The following is a 23,885-nucleotide window of genomic DNA, read 5'->3' as shown; positions in this document are numbered from 1 at the left end:
AACTTCTTCCTTCTGAACGGTGCGGTATATATTCCCAAAGTCCGAAGTGTCGCTCTGGAGTCTTTGCTCGAGTGTAGGACTGAGTCGGTTGATTCAGCAAACAGTTTTATTTTGTCAAAGGGGAGGTCTGCAATTTTGACTTGTAACTCCTTGGGAATGCCGGATGTGTGAAGCCATGACTCCCTCCGCATTACCACCGCAGTGGCTACGGTGCGGGCTGCTGTGTCCGCCACATCCAATGCAATCTGTACGCCCGCTCAAGAAGCCGCATAGCCTTCTTGTAAAATTGCCTTAAGAATCGGCCTTGTATCCTCTGGAAGGAAGTCCATGAGGGCGGTAAGTTTAGAGTAGTTGTCGAAATTGTGGTTCAACAAATGAGCAGCATAGTTGGCCATGCGGAGCAACAGAGTAGATGACAAGTAGGCTTTTCTACCCAGGAGATCCAGCTTCTTTATATCCTTGTCCAGTCCCCCAGATTTGTACTGGGACGATTTGGACCTATGTTGAGACGATTCGACCACTAGCGAATTGGGCTGTGGATGACTAAAGAGAAATTCCATACCTTTCGCAGGGACGAAGTACTTTTTGTCTGCCCTTTTGTTGGTAGGAGGAGCGGATGCCGGAGTTTGCCATATGTTAGTGGCTGCCTCCATGATTGCATCGTCCAAAGAAATAGCTATTTTAGAAGAGGACGGGGGCCTGAGATTTTTAAGGAGTCTGTGGTGCTTCTCCTGCACCTCCGCCACTTGAATATCTTGAGATTGAGCTACCCTTTTGAATAGCTCCTGGAATTGTTTCAGGTCATCTGGGGGAGAACTGTCTCCAGGAACCACCGCCTCATCTGGCGAGGATGAGGAGGCATCACTATGGTATCTCTCCTCCAATTCCTCTGGATCCTGGCTGTATTGGTATGATTGTCTTTTTGAAACTTCGAGGTGGGGTTCAATGTCTTTCGACCCAGCCTCTGATTGGGGAACTTGCGGTGTTCCCCCAGGTGGAAGCTGTACACTGTGGTGTTGAGGGGGAGTTGACGAGGATCCACGGTGAGATGTGGACCTCCTATGCTGACGCCCTGTATAATGATGGCGGTCATAGCAACAGGGACAGGGGCCCGGTGATGGGGACCTGGACCATGACGCAAAGATGTAAGGGTGGTGCAAGGAATGCCGTGACCGTCGAGATGACACCGACGTATGGGGAGAGCCTCTGTGGGAATACTCATAGGGGTCTCTGCTAGATGATGGAGAGAAGCGTGCAGCCCCCTGAGATGGACTCCGAAGAAAGGGAGATGGATGTCTGTGGCAGGCTGAAGGTGTTGCTGCCCGTCGAATCTCCGGTGGTGATCGTGGTGACAGAGGCAGCGCGATTACCTCAGGGGAAGGGCTGCGGTGCCTGGTCTTTGTTTTAGCTTTTGCCCTCTCAGGTGGTCTTATTGGTGGGCTTGGAACCGTAGCAGGTGCCATGATGGTTTCCACTGCTCCCGGTGCCGTCGTCCTCGGTGCCGTCGTTTCCGGTGCCTCTGGGGGAGCTTCACTTGGTGCCGCAGTAGCCGGTGCCGGTCTGTCCAGTGCCTGCACAGCTCTCGGTGACGCCTCCCCAGTAGCTGTAGGCCCTTGGGTGGTTACATGTGCCGCAGCTTTACCAGCGGAGGAAGCCAGCGTGCGCGGGCCTTTCATTGCACTCGGCCCGCTCCCAGAAGTAATGGGCAGGGATTGAGCAGGAGAAGCTCTTCTCTTCTTCTGCACAGAGGAGGTCAAAGAGGCAGCCTTCCTCTTGTGCGATCCTGAAGAGCCCTCCATATGCGTTGTCTCTGATGAGGCAGGTTGAAGTGCTTTGTCAAATAGCAGCATCTTCAACCTCATTTCCCTATCTTTCCTAGCCCTATTCGTCAACTTGGAACAATGGGAGCACTTCTGGGGAACATGTGTCTCCCCGAGGCAACGGATACATCTGCTATGGCCATCCGAAGCAGGCATGGCCTCCCGGCAAGATTCACACTTCTTAAAGCGGGGGATGACATTGTTAAAGCTCAACTCTGTGAGTCCTTAGGTGCTAAGAGCACACTTAACAGTCAATTTGATAACAATAACAACCGTTGGCCTTTGGAGGCTTGACAAAAAAACTAGCGGGCCCACCCAGAGGCGGCTGCTGCAGTCTTTAAGATAGTCTTTTACTTTTAAACGAACTGTAACGAGGTAACTAAACTATAACAACTATATAACTGCTAACTATGAAATATTATAACTACTAACACATGAAAAATAAGATTTATCTGTCTCGGGCGTTGGAGCTGGATAGGATTCCGTCTGCAGCCACTGGCAGTTGAGAAGGAACCGGCGGGGACCGGATTGCGCACGTGACCGTAAGTGCGCGAAGAGCTGATGCGCATTGGTGCATGCGCGACCCGATGGAGACTGCTGAAGAATTTCCGAGCTGCGGCGCTGAGCATGAACCCGACACCTACTGTGGAGCACCCACGGGGACCACTCGAAGAAGAAAAATTGTTCTCATTGATCTCTGATGATAGAGCAAGAAGCAATGGGTTGAAATTACAGCAAGGGAGGTTCAGGTTGGACATTAGGAAAAGCTTCCCAATAATCAGATTGAGCTATAGTGGGTTTCCCAGCTGGGTCCAACTGAGGCCTCCTGGCCATTTCTACTGAGGTGTTTTCAAAGACAGAGGACCTGCCCTTCCCAGGTACAGTTGGAGAACAAGTGGTAGATATGGCACCTTACTGTCAGGAAAGCTTTCTCAAGGCAGTATAGGTACAGTAATCATCGCTGACAAAGAAGCACTTTGAGTAAAAAACAACACTTGAAGCCTCAAGTCCTCATTGTAGTCTAATACCCATTTGTGATACAGAAGAGGGGAGAGTTCCTCCCCAGAATTAATCTAGCACTAGAAACTGAAAAGAGTAACATTAACTTGTCAAAATGCTGAAAACTATTCACAGATCTAAACAGAATTTTAAGGGATAAGCCAAAGCTTCAGAAATAGAAGTTCTGAACTGGCTCATGCAGATATAAGAAGGACCTGGAAAAGACGTCAATTTTTACCATCCTTTATCCAACTAAAGGCACGAAGGGCACTTGGCCTTGTGCACAGATCAGTGGGTGCCACTTCCAAATTCTCCAGCTTCAGGAACATGGTACACAAATATAACCTTGTCAGAACACAACAGGGACCATTTCTTGAAGAAAAATCCTCATTTCCCCATTTGAATAAAAGTTGGTCAGATGATGAGTTCCAAGGGCACTCACACTGAATTCTTTCTCTAGGATTCTCCTCCTAAGGTCATTTTCTGTCTGGAATGAGGCTGGATTTTCTGCACCATGTCGTTGTTGTTGCTGGCACAAAGGAACAGAATAGTGGAGTCATTACAAACACCAGGAGTACAAAGTTCCACCATGCCCTAAACACCAGGCTGTGTCCCATAATTAATCAAGACCTTAAATTGGTTCTATGACGTGTGTGGGGTTCTCTCTCTCTCTCTCTCTTTTTTTTTTTTTTCAAAGAAGTCATATTTCCTAAGGTTGGGGTGTTTTTGAAATCAGAATATATATTCCATGTACTAGAAACATTTGACTGGACATATCTGAATACAACACAACAAAGCTTTCAGCTGCATATATCACTGCAGTTTCCAAAGGAGGACACAGAGTGAGTTCTTAAGACTCATCACACCCAAGCAAAGCAGTGACTGACACTCCACGGCAACATTATAGTCATAAAAACAAGAGAAAGCAAGAGACAAGCAACTTCAACTTGGTTCTGTCTAAGCTTCCCTACCCATCCTCCCTGAAGACATGGCACAAGAAACACATATCTAAACCTGGCTCCAACATCTTGAGGCAGATGTAGTTTATTTTCCTTATAAAAGGTTCCTGTAGAACTGTTCCACTGTTAGCAAATGAATACTAGACTAATCAGTATATGTTAATATTAGTGTTTTTGTAGCAAATCAGGATTGGGGTCCTGTTATGGAGTGCTGTATTAATGCAGAGCAAGAGACAGCCTGCTGACCTAAAGAGGTTACAAATTAATTAAGACTAGATACAACAAATGAAAAACTAAACCAGAAAGAATGTGAAATGGAAGAAGAGGGTTGCAGGGATAGGATGACAATTACATACAGACATGCACCGTCTAATGGTTTCAAATACCCCATTTCACAATATATACATGGTCCCTTTTCATCTCGAGAAACAATGGTTAGCAGCAGCAGCAGTGAGGATCTATGGGCAGTGTTTGAGTCTGCAGGAACAATAAATCCTAGCACGTGAGGCAATTTTCATCCGTCCAATGCTCCAATTGCTATTAAAGTCCTTTTTGACTTACCACAAAGAATGGACAATGCCTAACTTCCACTCATCTTTAGACAACAGAATAAAGTTCTGTTACTTAGGTTGTTTCAAACCATACAAGTCAAAACACTGGAGGAACATACTCCAGGGTACAGGTCAGCACTGTCTCTTGGGTGACAAACTAGATTTCAGAGCATTTCCTCTTTAATATGGCAATCTGAAAACTGAGGATCCCCCAACATCTCCGAGCGTGCTGCTCTCAAGGCTTCAGTCAGATTTTTTTCACATACATCTTGGGAATATCCGTCTTCCTTTATACCCTACTGGAACAACAAACCATGAAAAGTCTTTCTCCAGCTTTGAAATACAGCCCATGTGAGTCACAGCAGCAGGGATGAAGTTAGCTGGAGGAGAACAGCAGTTTTCTTTCCCTCTCAGGAAACAGGGCATAACCACTGACAAACAAGCACTACTAGCTGGAAGCTGCAACGAAGGGTCCTGTGGCATCTTATAGACTAACAGAAAAGTTTAGAGCATGAGCTTTCGTGAGTTAACTCACTTCTTCAGATGACCAGCATCTGAAGAAGTGAGTTAACTCACGAAAGCTCATGCTCTAAACTTTTCTGTTAGTCTATAAGGTGCCACAGGACCCTTCGTTGCTGCTACAGATCCAGACTAACACAGCTACCCCTCTGATAGTTGGAAGCTGTTTCCAGATGCAGCCAGTTGGTGTTTTGTGCTAGTAGGAGGAAAAGAGTTACTCACGTGTTGCTGAAGTTGTAAATGAAGGGTCTCTTTTTCCAATGCCATTTGCAGTTGCTGATTTTCTAGCTCTTCCAGTGACACTTCAATGGGCCGGATTTCATTGCTTAAATTCAGATCACTGCAAGATCCAGGGTACTTAAAAATTAGGCTATAAACAAAGTGAGCCACTATATAATAGGACATTGCACACACTGATATGCTACTTGAATTAAGTAGATAACTTTGCTGTAAAAGAATTATACAGATATTCTGCTTTAATTGTTCTATTACCCACAGCAAGCCGTTGTGAACAAATCTGACAATCCTGTTCCATCTATTCTGTTTGTAAAGTTTTTCCAGATGGGTAAATTCCACGGCTCATTGGTTGGCACATCGCACCGTAATCTATCAGTGGGATGCAAGCTGAGAACCGTAACATCCTCCCCAACTCCATTCCCAGAAGCAGCTCCATCCAGAGCTGGGACAGGAGAAGAGCAACTGGACCCCAGACTTTACCCCCAGAACTGGAGTCCCACCTAAAACCTGGACTTTAGCCCTGCCCCGCCAGATCACAGTGATAAATTTTGATTTTTTTTTAAGAACATAAGAACAGCCACACTGGGTCAGACCAAAGATCCATCCAGCCACGTATCCTGTCTGCCAACAATGGCCAATGCCAGGTGTCCCAGATGGAGAAAACCTAACAGGTAACAATCTCTCTCCTGCCATTCACCCATGGCAGCAAGATCAAGAGGGAAGGTCCAGACAAAGAATGATCCTAGAAGTCTTCAACAGCAGAACAGGTGGAGGATAGCAAAGGTAATACTACAATGGCTGTGAAGGCAGATGAAGGCTGATACAGACAGGAGACTCCCAGTTGTCACAGATTCCATGCCATTGGACTTGAGCTTTCTATCCAACAAGAACCATATAGCGGCTGCAGTGCAACAGTCCCCCCACATTAAAAGAATTCACACACAGGCATCTTCCTCTCCTAAACTTAAGTCCTACCGCAACTGGTGAATAGCGACAGGTGCAGGACTGTGAAATCTGGAAGCTTTTAGTCATGAACCAGCATCTAAGTGGTGGACACGTGTATCAGTCATTCCGTTTCAAGGACTGAGGTGGTAAAATGATCCGGCGGCTGCATCCACAACTGAGCAGCCCTATTTAGGATCCGCTCTGCTCACTCCACATGGGGAAGGTGCTAGAAAAGGTAGCCCAAACATAGTCCACCTCAACCCCGACCGGATAACTGCATCCAGTGGGTTCACCTCCATGTGATTAAAATCAAAAAGTAAACTTGGAACACAGGATATTTGGACTCTAGTGGACACCCCAGAGAGTGAGCGACCCAGAATATGCACAGTGATTATTGCCCGCAAGCTGTGACCATTCAATACTGATATTGCTGCCCTGGCAGAAACACATCGACCAGAAGAAGGAGAGCTGAGGTAAGGTGGCGGAGGGTGCACATTCTTCTGTAAACGAATCCCAAAGGAAGGAAAACAAATTCATGGAGTAGGATTTGCTTTCAAAAACAAACTGGCAAAGATCCTATCTGAAGCCCCTGTCAGCATCAATGAGCATCTCATGACTCTCCACTTCATGCTTGCCAAAAACCCAAAGGCAACTGTCATCAGTCCTTATGCATCAACTCTAGATGCCGAAGATGATGTGAAGAAGAAGTTCTACACCTAGCTGGAGACATTCCTGAAAGCCATTCCCTAAGATGACAAGATTATTCTCGGGGGATTTCAATGCCTGGGTCGGAAGAGATGGGGATCTCTGGCAGCATACCACTGGGAAGAAAGAGTTGGTAACAGCAACTCCAGTGGAGTGCTCCACCTTACAAAATGTGCAAAACATGAGCTTGTCATGAACACACTTACGCCAGAAAAACAAATCGTGTCTTACTCATCTATTAGAGTTCTTTGAAGGGGTTAACAAGCATGCAGACAGGGGGATCCAGTAGACATAATATACTTAGAATTCCAGAAAGCCTTTGACATGGTCCCTCACCAAAGGCTCTTATGTAAATTAGGTGGTCATGGGATAGGAGGAAAGATCCTTTCATGGACTGGAAACTGGCTAAAAGACAGGAAACAAAGGGTAGGAATAAATGGCAAATTTTCACAACGGAAGAGGGTAACTAGTGGCGCTCCCCAAGGGTCAGTCCTGGGACCAATCTTGTTCAAAGTATTCGTCAATGATCTAGAGAAAGGGCTAAGCAGTGAGGTGGCAACGTGTGCAGATGACACCAAACTGTTCAGGATAATCAAAACCAAAGCAGACTGTGAAGATCTTCAAAAAGATCTCAGCAAACTGAGTGACTGGGCAGCAAAATGGCAAATGAAATTTAATGTCGGTAAGTGTAAGGTAATGCACATTGGGAAAAATAACCCCAATTATACATACAATATGATGGGGGCAAATTTAGCTACAACAAATCAGGAAAGGGATCCTGGAATTATAGTGGATAGTTCTCTGAAAACATCCATGCAGTGTGCAGCGGCAGTCAGTAAAGCAAATAGGATGTTAGGAATAATTAAAAAAACGGACAGAAAATAAGACGAAGAATATCTTACCTCCCCTATATAAAACTATGGTACGGCCACATCTTGAGTACTGCGTGCAGATGTGGTCTCCTCACCACAAAAAAAGATATATTGGCATTAGAAAAGGTTCAGAAAAGGGAAACTAAAATGATTAAGGGTTTGGAACGGGTCCCATATGAGGAGAGGCTAGAGAGACTGGGACTTTTCAGTCTAAAAAAGAGGAGACTGAGGGGCGATATAATAGAGGTATATAAAATCTTTAATGGTGTGGAAAAAGTGAATACAGAAAACGTATTTACTTGTTCCCATAATATAAGAACTAGAGAACAACAAATGAAATTAATGGGTAGCAGGTTCAAAACTAATAAAATAAAGTTTTTCTTCACACAGCGCACAGTCAACTCGTGGAACTCCTTATCAGAGGACGCTGTGAAGGCCAGGACTCCAACAGAGTTTAAAAAGGAGCTCAATAAATATTTGGAGCTTAGGTCCATAGATGGCTATTAGCAAGGGGTAAGGTATGGTGCCTAGCCTTTTGTCGAAGGCAGGAGATGGATGGCAGGAGACAAATCGTTTGACCATTGTCTTCAGTTCACCTCCTCTGGGGCACCTGGCATTGGCTACTGGCGGCAGACAGTATACTGGGCTAGATGGACCTTTGGTCTGATCCAGTATGGTCGTTCTTATGTAAATTTAAGACCTCATGGCAACATCCTTGACCGAAGCACTGGCACCTCATACACTACATCATCGTTGGCTCTCAGGATCGGCATGATGCCCTTCTCACACATGCAATGACTAGCGCTGATGACAGCTGGAATGACCAGTGCCTTATTCCATCCACAAAGGGGATTAGAATTGTCACCAAATGGAGACGTCATAGGAAACAGATCTGATGAAAGATCAATGTACAAGGCTTCCAGGACACCATCCGACAAAGTGATTTTCAGATAGCTCTCCAAAGGAAGCTGCTAACAGAACAGCCTGAAGATGTACAAAAACACTGGTATCAACTGAACAATGCCATCACTGGAGTTTGTGCAGAAACCACTAGCTACCAGACTAGGAAGCATCAGGACTGGTTTGATGAAAAAAAATGTGCAAATTGAATGATTGATTGAGGTGAAAAAGGAAAGCCTTTAGGGCCTGGCAAAGCAACATCAGTTACACGATGAAGAGAGAAGCACATACCAAGGCTAAGGCAGTAGTCCAATGTAAAACAAGATCTTTGAAAAACCAGTGATGGACTGAGAAGGGGGGCCGCCCTTTGAGAGGGGCTCTCCTGGGGAAGAAGGGGGCAAACTACAGCACCTTCGGGTAAGTGGCTCTCTGGAGTGTGTGGGTGTCTAGGTTTGGGGGGTCCTGGGTCTGGGTTTGTCTGTTTGTTTGGAGTGCTGAGCTGTCTGTTTGTTTGAAAGGCCATGTGCTCAGGCTGGCAGTTGGAAGGTGTTAGCCTTGATTAGGTTTAGGTTTGAAATCTAAACTCTGAGTGCTGATTGCCTGAGCGGTAGTCAGAGGGAAGGGCTCTCAGGAAGGCCAGAGCTTTTTAAACCCTGCTGGCAAGCGACCAGGGAGCTGGCAAGCGACCAGAGAGTTTTGAGAGGGGAATTTAAGGGGGGAGCTTAGAGGGAGCTAGTTACTTCTACAGGGGTAAGGAGTGGCAAGATGGTTACGGCGGCAGCGTTCCCAACTGCTGGCTGGAGCTGAGGGACCCACCGCCCCCAGGGTGCAACGTGGGCAGCAGGACGCAAACGAGCTTGGGGGAATGTGGGTAGTGGGGGGGGGGGGGCACGAGACCGACGGGTGTCAGTTGTGGGCATGTGGTTTGGGGGCGTGTGGTAAAGCTGTGCAGCACCCATGGAGGCTGGTGGTGGCACGCCCGGCTCAGATTGCCTGGACTTCCAGGCCCAGTCCTGCGATCCCTGCATGCGCGTCCCGCAGCAGCTCCATAGGGCTCCGGGGGCAGCCACAGCCAGAAGAAGAGTTGGTAGCTTTGGCAGGGACCCAGGGCGCGGCTGGGCTGTGAGATCGACACCTTCCTGGAGAACATGGGGCTGCAGCAGCGCGTGGCCAGGTGCGGAGAGGCTGGGGGAAGGGGGACCGGGGGGCGATGAGAGCTGATGGGAGCAGTGCAGTGAGGTGGGGGGACATAGGAGTGGATGCGGGACAAGGGGGAGGGGAGGGGGGATCTGGGGATGATGGTAGCTGATGGGAGGCAGAGGGGTGGGGAGGAGGGTCCTGGGGAGGTGAGGAGGTCGTCACACCACGGGGAGCTTTGGGGACACGTGGTGCCAGGGAGGTGCAAGAGGTAGTGGGATCGTTACCCACGTTCTCCATGCCCCACTTCCTTGTGGGTTATCCTAGGAAGGAGCAAGGCTAAGGGAGTAAACCCTGACAGAAAATCCGGAGGGGAGTCCTAAGGAAGTTCTGTGCCAACTTCTGGCATTGACCCGGCAACTCCTGCAGCTGAGCTGGCACCAGACATAGAGGTTATCCTCTCCTTTGGACTATATCAGTAAAGCCGAGAGGGGAACACTGGTGTCTGGGCAGCTCAGGGTCCCAAAAATTGCCCAGGCTCATGTCTGGAGAGGTAGTCCAGCATCACTTAACAGGGCTGAACAACACGGGAGGTAACAGATACCGGTTATAAGCTCTTGCTCAACTGGCATACAGAATGCGTGCCAGGGGTTGCCTTCGACGGTGGGAGAGATCGCCGCATCTCACTGGACAGTCACCGCCCGCCTCAAGCTGGGCAGCCCCCAGCCAGTAGGGTACTGTCTCGCCACAGCTCACCTGCCTCACTGGGTGCGTGAGGCTTAAGGTTCCCAAACCTGACAAGTGACTGAAATTTGAGCATCAGGCAAACCAATAAGAAAATCAACAAGAAAAGGACACCATCAAATTTTTCAGCTTGCTTGCTGGAATGTGCAGACCATGCTGACTGGTTTGACTGAAGATCTTCAGGACATCAGCGACACCCAAAAGACCGCTGTCATCAATGAGGAACTGAAGAGGCTCCAAGTTGACATTGCTGTTCTGCAAGAGACGCGACTCACAGATTCGGGATCTCTCAAGGAAAAGGACAACACATTTTTCTGGCAGGGTAAAGCCCAAGAAGAACCCAGGGAGCATGGTGTTGGCTTCGCCATCAGAAACACCCTTCTACAAATGGTGGAATTAGTCATGAGCAGATGAGAAAGACTCCTTCAGGTCATACTTGCACCGGTCCTGCCCACCTGATCAGTGCTTATGCTCCAACCCTGTACGCTGCACTGGAAGTAAAAGACAAGTTCTATGACATGCTTAGTGCTACCATTGTGCAAATACCTGCTCACGAACAAATGTACATTTTGGGTGACTTCAATGCAACAGTTGGAGCCGATTGTGACTCATGGCCTTCCTGCTTAGGCCACTTCGGTGTTGGAAAAATGAATGAAAATGGACAGCGTCTTCTCAGATTTTTCATGCACCACAATCTGTGCATCACAAACACATTTTTCCAAACCAAGCCACAGCACAGAGTGTCATGGAGACACCCATGCTCGAAACACTGGCATCAACTAGAAGTGGTCATCACTAGATGTGATAACCTCAAAAACGTCCTTCTGACACGCACCTATCATAGTGCCGACTGCGATACAGATCACTCGCTAGTTTGCTCCAAACTCAAGGTGATTCCCAAGAAGCTGTACCACTCTAAACCAACTGGAAGACCCTGCACTGATGCCAGAAAGACGGCAAACTCAGAGAGAGCTGAAAAGTTCAGAGAGACCCTCAAGGAGAAACTGCGCAGCAACCCTGGGGGTGCCAATGTGACATCCAGATGGCAGCATCTGAGGCATACAATTTACAACACAGCTTTGTCGGTGTTTGGAAGAGCTAGAAACACAAATGACTGGTTCGAAGCTAACTCCAATGAGATGATTCCAGCCGTCAAAAAGAAGCGTGCTGCGCTCCTGGAGTACAAACGCTCACCAAGCCAGAGTACTCTGCAAGCACTCAGAGCAGCCAGAAAACAGTACATCAGACGGCCAGGCGCTGTGCCAACAACTACTGGCTCGAGCTATGCAGCAGCATCCAGACCAGTGCTGACTTTGGTAAACTTAGGGGAATGTATGAGGGCATCAAGAAGGCATTAGGACCCACCCAGAACAAGATGGCACCTCTGAAATCCAAATCTGGTGAAGTCATCGCTGACAAAGCCAAACAGATGGAGCGCTGGGTTGTGCACTACTCTGAGCTGTACTCATGCGAGAACACTGTGGTTGATACAGCCCTCGATGCCGTTGAGCTCCTACCAGTAGTGGATGAACTGAAGAAAGCCACTGACAGCATTGCAGCAGGTAAGGCCCCAGGCCAGGATGGTACCACCAGAGGTAATCAAATGTGCCACGGACACTCTCCCGGAACCCATACATGAGCTACTGTGCCTGTGCTGGAAAGAGGGTGAGGTTCCACAGGATATGCGCGAGACTAACATTGTAACCTTGTATAAGAACAAAGGAGACAGAAGCGACTGCAACAATTACCGTGGAATCTCCCTCCTAAGCATCACTGGTAAACTGTTCACTCGCGTCATCCTCGGCAGACTCCAGAAGATTGCTGAGAGGGTATATCCCAAATCACAGTGCGGATTCCGGGCAGAGAGATCTACCACTGACATGGTCTTCTCTCTGAGGCAGCTGCAGGAGAAACACAGGGAGCACACTCTATGTTGCCTTCATCAACCTGACCAAGGCCTTCGACTTGTTCAGCAGGGATGGACTATTCAAACTGCTCCACAAGATAGGCTGTCCGCCACGGTTACTCAAGATGATCCAGTCTTTCCACAAAGACAGGAGCGGAACCATCCAATATGACGGCACATTATTGGATGTCTTCAGCATCAGGAGCGGCGTCAAACAAGGATGCGTCCTTGCTCCGACATTGTTCGGGATCTTCTTCGCGCTCTGACTGAAGCATGCCTTTGGATCCTCAACAGAGGGCATCTTTTTGCACGCAAGATCTGATGGGAAACTGTTTAATCTTGCAAGGCTGAAAGCTAAATCTAAGGTGCGGGAAGTCCTCATCAGAGATATGCTGCTCGCAGATGACATTGCTGTCATGTCACACACAGAAGACCAGCTTCAGAAACTGCTGGATCGGTTCTCCAAAGCATGCAAGGACTTCGGGTTTTCCATCAGCCTAATGAAAACAAATGTACTTGCTCAGGATGTTGCTGAACCTCCATCAATCAGCACTGACAACTATACGTTAGAGGTTGTCCACAAGTTCGTTTACCTTGGGTCCACCATCACTGACACCCTGTCATTGGAGTCTGAGCTAAATAGGAGGATCGGAAAAGCAGCCACAAGTCTGTCCAGACTCAGCGAGAGAGTGTGGAATAATATCAAGTTGTACACCCACACCAAAATGCAAGTCTACAGAGCCTGCATCCTCAGCTCCCTCCTTTACAGCAGTGAGTCTTGGACCCAGTATGCCCGCCAGGAAAAGAGGCTGAATGTCTTCCACTTGCACTGCCTCAGGTGCGTCCTTGGAATATCATGGAAGGACAGAGTGTCCAACACCACCATCCTTGAGCAAGCTGGTATCCCAACCATGCACACCCTCCTCAGGCAGTGGCGGCTCTGCTGGCTTGGCCACGTTCGCAGGATGAATGATGGATGGATCCCAAAAGACATCCTGTATGGCGAGCTAGCCTCTGGCAAAAGACCTCCCAAATGCCCCCAGTTGCACTACAAAGATGTTTGCAAGAGGGACCTCTGGGAGGTAGACATCGAGCTGGACAGCTGGGAGGAGCTGGCAGACGATCACAGCAGATGGAGGCAGGAACTACACGAGGGCCTTCAGAAGGGTGAAATGAGGATCAGACAGCTAGCAGAGGAGAAGCGAGCCCACAGAAAGCACAGTAAGGACCTGCCAGACACCCATTACACATGCAACAGATGCAGCAAGGACTGTCACTCATGTGGGCCTTCACAGTCACAGTTGACGCTGCAAATGATGATCCCAAATGGAACTACGAAGGGCACAATCCATAGTCTACGTATACTGAAGGATGCTACTACTACTACTACTGAGAAGGCAGAAGAACTCCATTGTCTTGCAGACATCAACAAAACAAGAGGTTTCTTCTATGCTCCAAACCTGTTTATAGACCAAGAAACCATGGAATTAACACCCTGACCTAAGGATTATACCCAATCATTGAAAGACTATGAAGCCATTGCTTCTCACCAGAGGGAGTGCTATAAGGAGCTCCTGAACTGCTCTCCCCCCGCCCCCACCCGCAGTCCTAGAATTCCTTGACCAAATCCCTCAGGAAACACCTAGGAACAGTCTTGCTACAACTTCCTACACTGAGCGCAGTCCAAGCTGCCATCAAAGCGATGAAGTACAAGAAGGCAACCGGACTAGATGGAATCCCAGCTGAAGTCTTCTAAGAAGGTGGGCCACAGCTCAGCCTCCTAATGCTCAAGATCTGGGCTAAGGAGAAGATGCCACAAGATTTCTAAGACACACTGATCATCAGGCTTTTCAAGAAAGGTGACATGTTGGACTGTGGAAATTACTGTAATCTCTCTCTTCCGGCAACAGCAGGAAAAATCTTAGCTCAAGTCCTTGTAAACTGACTCCTGTCACTCTCAAAAAAAATCTCCCAGAATCACACTATGGCTTCCAATCATTCCGAGTAACAGCAGACATGATCTTCACTGCCCTGAAACAGCAAGAAAAAGGTTGTGAACAAAACCAAGCTTTAAATAAAAGTTTCATCGACCTAACCAAAGCATTCAACTCAGTCAGTTGTAGCACCCTGTGGACTATCCTGTCAAAGATCAGCTGCCCCCAAAAATTCATCAGCGTATTAAGGCTGCTTCATGGCAACATGACTGCCACAGTATTGAGCAGCAACAGACCCCAAAGTGACATCTCTGAGGTCAAAATGGGAGTCAAGTAAGGCTGTGTCATTGCCCCATCACGGTTCTGCATCATCACCATGACCCTTCACTTCATTGATGGCAAGCTTTTGGATGATGTGAAGCTTGCCTATAGAAAGAATGGAAAGCTTTTTAATCTCAGGAGACTGAAGGCTAAAAGCAAGACCACCGCAACCTCAATTATAGAGCTCCAGTACGCAAATGACAATATGGTTGATGCCTTTCTTCCACAGCCCTTCAGACGATCTTAAGTGCCTTTGTGGAAGCACATGAGAGTTTCAGCCTCACACTGAACATCAAAAAAGACCAAGGTGTTACATGAACCTTCACTGACTGGACAATCTCATGCACCTTCAATTGAGTCAATGCAGAGCTGCAGAAAATGGGGAGCACTTCCCATAACTTTGGAAGTCATCATTCCGCTAATGTTGACATTGGTGTGGAAATCCAGCATTGTCTGAGTCGTGCAAGTTCTGTTTTCACCCACTTGAAACAGAGTCTTTGAGAACTGGGACATCTATCCCAAGACAAAAGCTCTTTGTATACTGCACAGTGGTTTTTCCAATGCTACTGTACACATGTGAAACCTGGACAACATACATGTGTCATCTGAAGGCACTTGAATAATATCATCAATGCTGCCTCAGGAGAATGTTAAGTATCTCTTTGGAGGATAAGCGCGGGAATACTAGTGTCCTGGAGGAGTCGAACATGACAGCATTGAAGTCATTATCATTCAACTATTTCACTGGACTGGCCACATGGTTCAGATGTCCGATCAGCGTCTCCCAAAACAGATTCTCTTTTCTGAATTGGAAGAAGGATGGGGGAGCGTTGGTGGCCAGTAGAAGTGATATAAGGACATGTTGAAGGTGCACATGAAAAAATGCAGCACTTAGGAGAACCCTGCCCAAGACCATGTCCAGTGGAGAACAGTAATCCATGGCAGAATGACAGAATTTGAGAGGTCCCACCACAGTGCAGATGAGGAGAGGTGGAGCAGAAAAAGAGAGCATCAAAAACTGCCCTGCCCACCTCCAACGGCTACCAACATCTGTCCTTCCTGTGTTAAGATTTGTGGCTCCAGAACTGAGCTGATCAGCCATCAACAGACTCACAAATAGGAGGGTGACAAGAAGATGTCCTACTCATTAATGTGTGACTGCCAAAAAGAAAGTATGTACCGTAGGCATTATTTTTTCCAATGTGCATTACTTTACATTCATCCACATGAAATTTCATTTGCCATTTTGTTGCCCAATCACTCCCTTTTGTGAGATCCTTTTGAAGTTCTTCAGTCTGCTTTGGTCTTAACCATCTTGAGTAGTTTCCTATCATCTGCAAACTTTGCCACCTTACACTTTACCCCTTTCTCCAGATCCTTTATGAATAATTGGACAAGATTGGTTCTAGGACTGAACTCTAACAGATTACAGAGACATTAGCTCCCAACAAATTATGTTCTTCTATGTGTCTGACAATTTTATTCTTTACTATGGTTTCAACTAATTAGCCCAGTACTGACATTAGACTTATTAGTCTGTAGTTGCCAGGACCACCTCCAAAGCCCTTTTTAAATATTGGCATTATGTTAGCTATCTTCCAGTCACTGGGTACAGAAGCTGATTTAAAGGATAAGTTACAAACCACAGTTAGTAATCCTGCAATTTCATATTTGAATTCTTTCAGAACTCTTGGGTGAGTGCCACGTGGTCCCGATAACTTGTTACTGTTAAATTTATCAGTTAGTTCTAAAACCTCCTCTAATGACACTTCAATCTTGGAAAATTCCTCAGATTGGTCACCTACAAAAGATGGCTCAGTTTTGGGAATCTGCCTAACATCCTCAGCTGTGAAGACTGAACCAAAGAATTAATTTTGTTTCTCCGCACTGAGCTTATTATCTTGGAGTGCACTTTTTGTATCTCGATGATCTAGGGAGCCCACTGGTTGTTTAGCAGGCTTCCTTTTGTTATTACTTTTTGAGTTTTTGGCTAGCTGCTTTTCAAACTCCTTTTAGGCTTTTCTTATTACCTTTTTACACTTAATTGGGCTGTGTTTATTCTCCTTTCTATTTTCCTCACTAGGCTCTGACTTCCACTTTTTAAAAGATGCCTTTTTATCTCATTGCTTTTATTACATGGTTGTTAAGCCATGGTAGCTCTTTTCTGGGTCTTTTACTATGTTTTTTAACCTGGGGTATACATTTAAATTGGGCCTCTAATACAGTGTCTTTGAAAAGTTTCCATGAAGCTTGCAGGGATTTTACTTAAGTCACTGTACCTTTTAATTTCTGTTTAACTAACCTCCTAATTTTTGTATAGTTCCCCTTTCTGAAGTTAAATGCCACAGTGTTGGACTCCTGAGATTTTCTTCCTACCACAGACATGTTAAATGTTATTACATTATGGTCACTATTTCCAAGCAGTCCTGTTAAAGTTACCTCTTGGACCAGGTCCTGCACTCCACTCAGAACTAAATCAAGAATTGCCTCTCCCCTTGTGGGTTCCTCTACCAGCTGCTCCAAAAGCACTCATTTAAGACACTGAGAAATTTTATTTCCGCATCTTGTCCTGAGGTGACATGCACCCAGGCAATATGGAGAGAACTGAAATCCCCTACTATTATCGAGTTTTTATTTTGATTGCCTCTCTAATCTCCTTAGCATTTCATTATCACTATCACTGTCCTGGTCAGGTGGTCGATAATATATCCCAACTGCTATATTCTTATTCAAGCATGGCATTTACATCCAGAGAGCCTATGGAACATTTTGATTCATTTAAGATTTTTACTTCATTTTATTCTACATTTTCTTTCACATTCAGTGCTACTCCCCAACCTGCAGGACATGCTCTGTCCTTCCGATATATTTTGTACCCCAATATGATTGTGTCTCATTGATAGCCCTTCTTCCATCAGGTTTCTGACATGCCTATTATATCACTATCCTCCTCTAAAACAAAGCACTCTATTTCACCTATCTTACTATGTAGACTTCTAGCATTTGTGTATAAGCACTTTGAAAACTTGTCAATATTTATTCATCTGCCCTTTCCTGATGCACACAGTTGGGCGCTGTTTGGGCCACAGGTTGAGAACCACTGCTCTAGACCTGTTGCAGAATCCACTGAAGTCATGGGAAAGACTCCCATTAACTTCAATAGCTTTTGGATGAGGTTCATAGACAGCAAAGCTGGAGACATACGTAAAAAAGAACGTTTCCTTGTCAAAAAGAAACAATCCAGGCAAATCTTTTCCAAGATTACCATGTAGCATATAAAAATAAGCCAGCTGCAGATAGGAAGATTAAATGACAAGGCAAAAGGAAACCAGCCACACATATCAGTTCTATTTCCCAGACAATGCCCAAGTACATGCTCCCTGAATCCACACTAACCTCTTAAAAGTCAGAACATGAACAGTATGACCACAATTGTTCTCACCAATGACCATGAAGCAAAGATAAAGAAACTCAGGGATGGGGAGGGTATACTAGTCAGACCTGCGATTTGCACTCAAGTCAGAGGAAGCTCAGAATGCTAAGACTTCACAGAACTAGGCTCTTGAATTTTAAGACAAGAGACAAACTGTTTGTAATAGGCTTATAAAATGTTCAGCACAAAGCACAACTCAAAACACAAGAAAGCCAAGACACTTGGAGGACAGATAAATGCTCAGTGCTTTTATAGCAATTTGTATCTTCAGAGCATTATACTAGTGCAAACTAAAGAACGTACAGTCCATTGTAATTCAGTGACCAAAATGTTTGGGACATATGAACAATCTTAGTTCACTGCTGTGGCCAGTAATCCATACATAGCCCTGGCCAAACACACACCTGGTACTTTCCTGAACTCTGCACACTTTATGGCTTGTTTACGTAGTAAGCCCTAGAAGTAGCAGCATGAAGATCCACAATGACTTTCAGTTTTCTGTAGCATTGTCCACACAAGATAAGAGTGCACCGCAAGCTGGGGCAACAGAGTCAGACAATGGCTTGCTGCACAAGTAACTTGTGAACTCTTTGCCTTAGCAGCATCACGTCCACATTTTTTGCCTATATGTTTAATCTGTCCCATTTCATTAAAGTTAAGAGCATCTCTTGTGACCATGGCTAGTTGCTGAAATGGTTCTCAGTTTGACAGAGTTTGAGTGATCAACCACTACCTCATGCAAGACATGCTAATGCAACAGACTCATAAGACTTGAAGTTACCTCATTATTTCTGTAATGTTAAAGCTGTCAGTCTTAGTACAAACAAAAGCTAAACTCCCGTATTGACCATCCATGAGCAGCTGCCTCCGCAGGTTTGCACTCAGCATCTCTCTGGCAGTCTTGTTATCCACTGCTCTGCTGATGCTGGCTACTACCCATACTGCATTGCAGTTCTTCAAATACTAAAGAATGGAAAGAAAAGTCAGTTTACAGGAAAACTGTATTGACTAGTTTTAACGTTTCAGAGTTTCAACATTTAATACATTTAAAAGAACTGTTAAAGTTTGTTTTTAATAAGTACTGTTAACTGCTTCAGAATCTCCAAACCTGCATTGAGGTCTGAGGGTAGAACGACGATTCAAAACAAAAAAGCAGTCATGTAGCACTCTGAAGATTAACAAAATAATTTATTAGGTGAGGAGCTTTCATGGGACAGACCCACTTCTTCAGACAGTGGGTCTGTCCCATGAAAGCTCATCACCTAATAAATTATTTTGTTAGTTTTCAGAGTGCTACATGACTGCTTTTTGCTTTTGATAGAATACAGACTAACACGGCTCTCTCTCTGTCACAATTCAAAATATTAAGTGGATACACCACTTGGACAATACAAGAGTAAAGAAGTCCAAAACTATCTATGCGCAGAGCTTTCAGAGTTGCTATTAAGAGTTGTATGTCTAAAATGGTGAAACATCTTTCAAATTTAACATTGATCCTTCTTCTCCCCACTTGTTTATCTACTGCCATACTATAGAACAGAATGCACTAAAACACAGTTTAACAGTGATACTGATGGAAATGTACAAAAGAAATTGCACTGGCAGAGAAGGCCTGTGTAGAGACAAACACAGCTATGTTACTTCTCATGGTTAACATTTTTTTTCCCTAAGCTTACAAAAATACAGTTGTTCAGTGGAGAGGGCATAACAGTAAAACAACAATTACAAAAAAGAACTCTGTCATTATGTTGCTACAGGAGACAGATCAATGTTCCACCTCATATTGTGATCAGTTTCTATAGCAACTGAACATTCTAAGGGACTGGTAAATGTCCTCAATGTACCTAACTGTGCAATATTGATAGTATCTATGGCGATTATTTACAGACTTCAAATAACCATCAGTATGCCCTGAACCACAAGGATGCATAGCACTTGTAATTTTACCCTAATTAGTGCAGCTGTGGATACTACAGAAGCTACTAATCCTAGCTTTAGTAATCAACTTGCCACTATGGTATCAGACAGCAGCAAGTGCCACATGTTAATTATATGATGTTGCAAGTGTTTATGCTTGGAAAGCTAGAGGAACAGGAAAGATGTTGCTCATTTTCCCAATGCATATAGATGCGTGTGTAATATGCAAAAGCATGAGACAGTGAAGTGGGATGCTACTTCTGATGAATTTCAGGGTCTGGGAATCCAGAAGAGTTAAAAAGAAAAACAAAACAAAACAAAACAAGAGCCTTAAAAGGGCTGCAGTTTCAGAGATGCCATTGTACCTCTTTGGCAGCATTATCCCTGGCAGCACTGGAATCTCTTATTCCAGGCAAATCCACCAGCACTGCCCCAGTCTTTAAGACATCAGCACCAGGAACACGGATCTTGACACATTTAACAATGGGCCAAAATTCTCCACCTTTCATGTCGCGTAAGTTATCAGTCCGAGAGGCTATGAATTTCTCAATTTTTCTGCGAAAATCTGCTGCCTAAGCAAGGGAAAGAAAACAAGAGTAAGGCTTCCTTAAAGGCAACAGGCTGAGCTACTCCCTTTATCATCTAAATCAGTCTGAAATAGCCTGAATGGGTGGGAAGTAGAAAGATCACACCTCAAATCATTCTTGTCTTTACCTTCTCTGCAGAAATGTGTTTGACTGTCCCAAGGTGCTGGGTCACTTCCTTCATCTCCTTCAGCTTTGGAAGTTCTGCTATCATCCCATAAACAGCTTTCACACGGCTATAAGCAGCACCAGCTTCAGTCCTGCGATCTGGACATCGCTTCTTTAAGTTGCCAGATTTGTCTTGCATATCTTGCAGGAGAGCATTTAGCTCATTATCCCACTCCTGAAGTGGGAAGTATAGAAATGGTGAAGACAATGTTCCAAAAGAGTAAGCTGGTAATTGGCTATATATCAAATAACTATTGAAGTTAAAATGAATGCTCTGTGTTTTCCTAGATATTTTTAGCATATACGGAGGAGAGAGTTCTATTATAGCTGCTTTGCTGAGACCTAGAAACATTTTAACTGATTGCACCAGATAGTAAAATAGGAAGTATTTTCATACATTTTTAAAAGCTTTTTTGATTTGTTTTTCCCCTTCAAGATGGACAAAAGTTTTCCCACTCAGCTCTGATTGCATACCACAGATATTACAGCACCCTTTTCACCATAGTACTTAAGCATTAAAATTAAACACACAGTAAGAACCGTTTTGCCAGTAAGTGGCAGAAAAAATGGCTACTGAAAGAACTAAGATAGTTCTAACATACAGCACAAACAACACTCCCGTTCTAAAATTTCAGGATGATGGGAAATCCTTGATTTCAATCATGAGGGGGAAATTCTTCATTTAAGTCACAGATTTTAATCAACTTTTCCCTGTATACGTCAATTATTTTCTGAAGAAAGGAGCATTTTCGCTGTCCGATATAAAGATTAAAACACGTTGATTTACAGCTAGACAAAGCCCTTACTCTAGCTCTGGTACAAGTTTTGCTATTTAATAGGGTTCACTAACTATATTTATTTAAGCAGTTACATAAGCTTACTATTTTCAGATCCATATTAACTGTATATTTTTGTATGTTAGAAAATAGTGAATGATATATCACTTATCTATTTGATAATCAACTTTTTGTACATAATTTGCATGAAGCGGTATTAGACGGGTAACTAGAATTTAATTAAAACACACAAAACAGCATATTTATTGGTTATTCAAATATTTTGGAATCCCAGACATGCAGGATTGGAAAGGACCACAAGAGAGTCCCCTGCATTGAGACAAGACTAAGTATTATCTAGATCAGCATGTCCAACCTTTCTTCCTCAGGGGCCACAGCAATTTTTAGACGTTCTGGGAGCTGACCAGCCAGCCTTAGCCCCAATCCTCCCACACATGCCTCTAGCCCAGCTTCTCCACATCTGTCTCGATGCCCCCACTGCCTCTCCACCTCAGCCTGTCCATCTGTACTAACAACTCCCCAGTGCCCCTCCAGTCCGTCTGTCCAACCACTCCCCCACCAGTCCGTCTCTCCCTTTCCCCAGGCACCCCTGACCATCTGTCCCAACAATCCTCCCAGTGGTCCTCCATCCCAGCCCATCCGTCTGTCAACTGCCCATCTATTCAAGCACCACCACCTTGAGGATGCTGCTCATCTTGGTGAGCAGGGCACAGAACTCCTGTGGCACTACCTCAGAGTAGGGTAGAACCGGCCCCACAACAGCTCCTCAGTGATGCTGGCCTGGCCTGGCCTGGCCATAGTAGGCAGACTGCGCAATGCTGTTCAGCAGCACGCTCAACAACTTGATGCCTTTGGTGGGCTGCTTCGCCGCCATGCCAGACAGGGAGCAAGTGAATGAGCACACGCCAGGACTATGAATTACAGGGGCCATGCAGGGACAAGCCCTTGTGAGAAATTGAGCCTGCATTCTCCACAGCAACCCCTGCTGGCTCTCCCCATGTACATCATGACAGGGCACTGGGAGCTGCCCCGCTGCGCTGTACAGGAGCTGGAGGAGAGAGTGGCAGCAGAAGCCACTCAGCCACCTTTAAAAATGGTGCCACTGCTGACGCAGCGGGCTGGATAAAAAGGCTCCATGGGTTGGATTCTGGCCCACAGGCCACGTGTTGGACACCCCGACCACCTGATATTATCTAGATCACTGTTTTCTGTTCTTAAAAAAACTCCAATGATGGAGATTCCCCAACTTCCCTGGGTAATTTGTTCCACAGTTCAACTACCCCAGGCATCTCCTAATGTCTAACGTAAGCCATCCTTGGTGCAATTTAAACCCACTACACCACAGTACTCCAGCTGAGACCTAATTAGTACTAGACAGAATGGGAGAATTACTTCTTATGTCTTGCTTACAACACTCTTGCTAATCTATCCCAGACAGATACTTGCCTTTTTTTGGCAACCGTGTTACACTGTTGACTTGTAATTAGTTTGCGATAGACTACAACCCCGAGATCCATCCTAGGGTGTCCTTTCCCATTTTGTTTTTATGTATTTGATTATTCTTTCCTAAGTGTAATACTTTGCACTAGACTTATTCAATTCCATCCTATTTATTTCAGGCCATTTCTTCAGTTCCCAAGATCATTTGGAATTTTAATTCTGTTCTCTCAAGCACTGAGGAAAGATGGCAGGCAATGGCGTACAGACAGGAACCAAACACTGTGAAGAACTCAAGTTAAATAAAGTAGTTAGTTCCCTTCCTTCACATGCTGGTACCTGGGTGTATTCCATCGTGGGTGGCCACTCATGCAATATTCAAAGGAGATGATGCAAAGATGCAGGCGGCAGAGATGTTTGTAGAACCACAGTCCCAAAGGATGTCCGTGAAGGAATCAGTTTGTGACTACATGCACTAGATTTCAGATTTTGCCCAGGAAGTGTTGTATGCCAAGACGAAATGCATCTGCACTTCACAGGAACAAAATATTCTTTAACCCTCTTACCATCTGTCAACCCTGTCTCACAGCCATGCTGATAGCAGAAATTAGTCATTCTAGGGATAATACTTTGCTACCTACTTCTTCAGAAAGAAATTCCACATCTGCTTCATATAGACTCTTCCCAGCAGTCTTGGAGATCTCCACCACCACAGCAGTGCAGGCTCGCATAGCAGATGCAGGCAGCACAGCTTCCTCATCCAGCAAGGCATTCAACAAGCTGCTTTTCCCTGCACCAGTATTCCCCACTACTGCTATGTAGGTCTTTGGCATTTTTGTAACTTTCTGCAACTTTTCAATCTGTTCTCTTAAAAAAAGAAAACAAAAAGGGGCAGAAATATGAAGCAGTCACCTGACATTTAACTTATTAAGCTTTCAATTTATATGAGCAATTTATATGCAAGTTGTGAAACCAAAAGTTATATCAAAGGTGAAATCTC

General features: G+C 45.3%; 1 protein-coding gene across 1 annotated transcript in view; it reads right to left on the bottom strand.

Moving 5' to 3' along the window:
• The window catches only part of LOC142009280 (uncharacterized), a 65,519-nt gene extending 41,980 nt beyond the window's left edge, over positions 1-23,539 (bottom strand). The window contains exons 1-6 of the mRNA XM_074987080.1: positions 23,527-23,539; positions 20,614-20,826; positions 20,265-20,471; positions 18,764-18,945; positions 5,071-5,188; positions 3,262-3,348 (exon numbers count right to left, since the gene is read on the bottom strand). Coding sequence (XP_074843181.1) covers positions 3,262-3,348; positions 5,071-5,188; positions 18,764-18,945; positions 20,265-20,471; positions 20,614-20,790 — 771 coding nt within the window. The 5' untranslated portion in view covers positions 20,791-20,826; positions 23,527-23,539. The remainder of the gene's footprint in view (positions 1-3,261; positions 3,349-5,070; positions 5,189-18,763; positions 18,946-20,264; positions 20,472-20,613; positions 20,827-23,526) is intronic.
• Positions 23,540-23,885: the final 346 nt, after the last annotated feature.

The sequence above is a fragment of the Carettochelys insculpta genome, chromosome 2, assembly GCF_033958435.1.
Source record: "Carettochelys insculpta isolate YL-2023 chromosome 2, ASM3395843v1, whole genome shotgun sequence".
Taxonomy (NCBI): Eukaryota; Metazoa; Chordata; order Testudines; family Carettochelyidae; genus Carettochelys; species Carettochelys insculpta.
This window is presented reverse-complemented; position numbering and strand designations above follow the sequence as displayed.